Source organism: Lolium rigidum, chromosome 6 (genome assembly GCF_022539505.1).
Source record: "Lolium rigidum isolate FL_2022 chromosome 6, APGP_CSIRO_Lrig_0.1, whole genome shotgun sequence".
Classification (NCBI taxonomy): Eukaryota; Viridiplantae; Streptophyta; class Magnoliopsida; order Poales; family Poaceae; genus Lolium; species Lolium rigidum.
The window spans coordinates 279,239,191-279,243,140 of record NC_061513.1 but is presented as its reverse complement, the minus strand read 5'-3'; the positions used below and the strand labels follow the sequence as shown (position 1 = coordinate 279,243,140).

General features: G+C 44.6%; 1 protein-coding gene across 1 annotated transcript; it reads right to left on the bottom strand.

Annotated features, from left to right (window-relative positions):
- Positions 1-390: 390 nt before the first annotated feature.
- Positions 391-3,224, bottom strand: LOC124664211 (the record flags this gene model as incomplete). The annotated part of the gene is made up of 4 exons (XM_047201784.1): positions 391-551; positions 885-1,074; positions 1,175-1,330; positions 2,052-3,224. Coding segments are annotated over 4 exons (1,599 nt in total), but the record flags the coding sequence as incomplete, so codon positions are not given.
- Between the last annotated feature and the right edge of the window lie 726 nt (positions 3,225-3,950).

Sequence of the window (3,950 nt, the reverse complement as noted above, 5' to 3'; positions counted from 1 at the left end):
TCCATTTGTCTAATTGCAATGCGACTTCAGTCAACTGAACCATTGCAGTCAAAATTAGAACAGCAACTACATGACGATAAAAGTAATATTTCGGCTTGGAGCAACCAGGTTACATGCAAAAAGGATTGGAACATGAATCTCAGCCACACCATTCCGAAGCATCATTCCAAAACACAACGCGTCTCAGCTGCACCACTCTAAAAACATTCAAGCGAGGAGTATTCATATATGTTCCATGAACAAAGCAAAGTTACTACAGGCCACAAGTACTGATAGGCTGATAGCTCACTGTCTCAACTCATCCCACTAGGATTCTAGGTAGAACATTCCAACCATTTGATGATACTCAACACACGGTACCATCACACATGTTACCCAAAAAAGCATCAGGATCCTCTGAAGCTTTGAAAGCACTGTCACACTTCATGGGGATCATGGTTCCATACTAGATCCTTGCTAACCGCATAAGCGTTACATCCAGTCGTCCGCCATCCCACAGTCAATGAGTTCTTGCCTGGCGAGCTCCCTCATAAACTTCTGGCCACGGAGATCTGGTAGAAGTATCAGGAAATGGATGACAGTAGATTAGGACCACGCCCGAAAGAACAACTTTAAGTTAAACAGAATACAATCCTCATTTAACAGAATAGTGACAGGTACCAAAGCAGATCATATGCCAATTAAACATATTTAGATTTTCAGGGACAAGCATATAAACCAGCAAATCAAACAATATGAAATACCGATTAAACATATTGTATACCCATTACACAATATATGTGTCCTACATCTCAGTAAATTGCATAGGACCATATAAACCAGTGATTAAATGCTGATTTTGCAAGTAAATACGAAATAGTATGTGAAGAGAAGGTATGACTCACGAGCATTCCCAGTACGACGGACATAAATCTTCTCAAGGGGTACACCATTTGCCATGAACAGATGTGCCAACGTATGGACCCTAGCATCATCCTTTGAGCATTTGATCTTCACCATTAGAAGGTCTTTGCAAGTAAACGATCTTCCCATTGGCTTGATACCTGTTTCCAGTGCCTTCCTGGTGCTGTAGTTCTTTTTCACATAAAAAAACTGTTATTAAGCATCCATACTAAAAACTAAGAAATGAAATCAAGAATCAAGTAGCATACAAAAAATATGTAATTACACATACCACTTTAAGTTGGAGAAAAAGCCTCTCTATATTAGGGGAATGTTGCAGCAAGAAAATTAGTGCATCAAAATCAGCAGCCATACACCATTCACCAAGGGACAGGGTCTTCAGGTTGCCAAAAGTTGGACACCTTTTCAATTCCCTACTCAGAACCACCTACATATTACAGACAAAAGAGCATTCAGTAAATAACAATAATAACTCGAATCAACTTTCCTTCTAAAAAAAAACTTGAATCAATTTCACAGTGCACAAACTACATACTAGCAGTCTATTAATTAGGAAGAATAAAACAAACTAACCCGTCTTAAAGAAGGAAAAGGGTACAATATAAATCATTATTCTTTTCTAGTAAATGAAGGAACGCTGCCCTTAGACAATCTTACAAAACTCAATCAACCAGGCACTAGCACCCAGCAGCATTGTTTCAAGAAGAATAACTGGAAACCGGACACTCCATGGGGCAGACTAAATTACGCTTCGCACGGGAGCCTAACTTTTATAAAGATTGAATATATTTAACCAGTTGAAGAGATACACTATTGCAACAAAGAGAAAAGCAACAAACAATCTGCTAATAATATAAATGGTCAATATGATCAGCCCTTCTTATCTAATTGATTCACATACTAGATTTCATGATTAAACAAACTAGTAGAGCTAGTTTTATTTTAACTATGTAACCAGGTGCTGACACTAAAGGGCAAAAGGTCAGAAATGTGCTCATTCAGCACAAGTGTTCTGTTGGAGGGAACACAACATTTCTTTGGAGAACATCCAGAAATGTCCATTAATAATTATGGCATTGTCAAGGAAAATATAGCTATAAAACGAAAGAGGGATAGACAAATCAGCAAAAATATGGTGATGGCTGTACCTCTCCAGCATCAGTTAACAACTCCAGACTTGTAGCCCTTGAAAGGCTTTCAAGAATATGATGGCCACCTAGAATCTTACTATCATTGCCAAGACTGTTTTCACCATAGTTACCACCTTTACTTGGATTCTGGGCATCACCTTTGTAGCCATACTTTGCATCACTTGCAATCTCACTGTATTCATAGGTATTGTCATCGCTATCGATATCACTGCCATAATCATACTTATCCTTGTAACTGCCATGCCCAAATCTTTGTTTGGGGAAACCATGTCCATATGCAAACTGACCAAAGTCACCCTCATTACTGATGTATCCAAAATTATCATCGCTCAAGGAAGAGTCATCATGAATCTTATAGTTCTTGCTCCTATAATCATTATCACTGTCATCGTCACCATCATCGTCAGTAGTGTCATCACAATCGTCTTTATCGCTGATGTGTTCAAAATCATCACTGAGGTAAGAGTCATCAAGTATGATAGTGCCTGTGACCAGTGAGCCGAAGTTGGTAAATGACGGAACCCGGACATAAGGCGTGACGAGGCGCAGAAGCAGGAGGTTCGGAGCAGCAATGGAGAAGGCGCAGCTGATCTTGCATTTGAGCATGATCAGAGTCTTCAGAGAGGCGGACGCAATCTCAGGGCCGGCGATCACGCAGTCCTTGAGATCCATTTCTTCCAAGGCTGTGCAGCCAGAAGAAAGCTGCTGGAGGTTCCTGCGGTCGAGCCTGGCGTAGGAGAGCTTCAGGACCTTGAGGTGGCGAGAAACGAAGTTCACGCCGTCCAACGACGCGGCCGCCGCGTGATGCCCAGCGAGATGGATAACGCGCGCGCGGCGGGTGATCGCAACCCTGATCCAGATGCTGGCATCGTTCTCGTCGAAGCCCGCGTCCTCGTCGCTCGGCCGCAGGCGCAGCATGTCCACGGGCGCCGACACGTCGCGGAGGAGGAAGAGGCGGTGCACGAAGTCGCGGAACTGCTCGGGCGACTCGGAGTCGCCGTGGTGGGTGGAGTAGCGCAGGCGGATGTCGACGCAGGGCGCGGACGCCCAGAGGTCGCGCCACCGCCGGGCGAGCACGCAGGTGCGCACCACCTCCCATGCCTTCAGGGACGACATGATGTGGTGCAGGAGCTCGTCCGGGAGCGCGCTGAGGCGGTCGACCCCGACGGCGCCTCGCCCGCCGGACCTGGAGCCGGGCTTGTCGCCGGCGCGGCTGCGCGGTCCATAGCGCTGGACGGTCACCCGGTGCATTTCGTCGAGCAGATAGCCTGCATACGGAGTAAAGATTGTGCAAGAAAATTAATGGAGGACGATGGATAGGGAGAGGGGATCAGAGTCGAAGGAAAATCTACGGAGGAATACGCAGGAACTTACGGATTGATTCGTGGAAACTTGCCGCTCCAAAAATCCGAAATTTTGGGATGGCGGCGAGCACGCTTGATTCTCCGGTTCTCCCCTTGTCCGTTACGGTAAATGTGGGCGGCGGCCGCCGCTTAAGTCATTATGGAATGGGCCTTTGGGCATCCCCGGGCGTGTTTGTTATCAAGCGGTGGCCCAGTTGGTCGAAGCGGTGGCCCAATTTTCTTTCTTGCTTGTCTCGTTTTCTCCAGGACAGAAAAAAAAAGTAATCAGCCCTCAAAAACAAAACGATAAAATAAATAGAATTGGAGATGGGAGGTATCGATCCCCCTGCCTCTAATATGCATTATTTAGCGCTCTACCATTTGAGCTACATCCCCATTTACATTCTTTTCATTAAGTTGTGCAATTAATGCTAATAGCCATGATTAACGATTAATTAAAGTACCATTAAATTCCACAAAAAAATTCCACTTTTCAACAAAATTTAGATTTAATAATCATCATGGACTCACTCAGAAAACATTAACTCCTCTT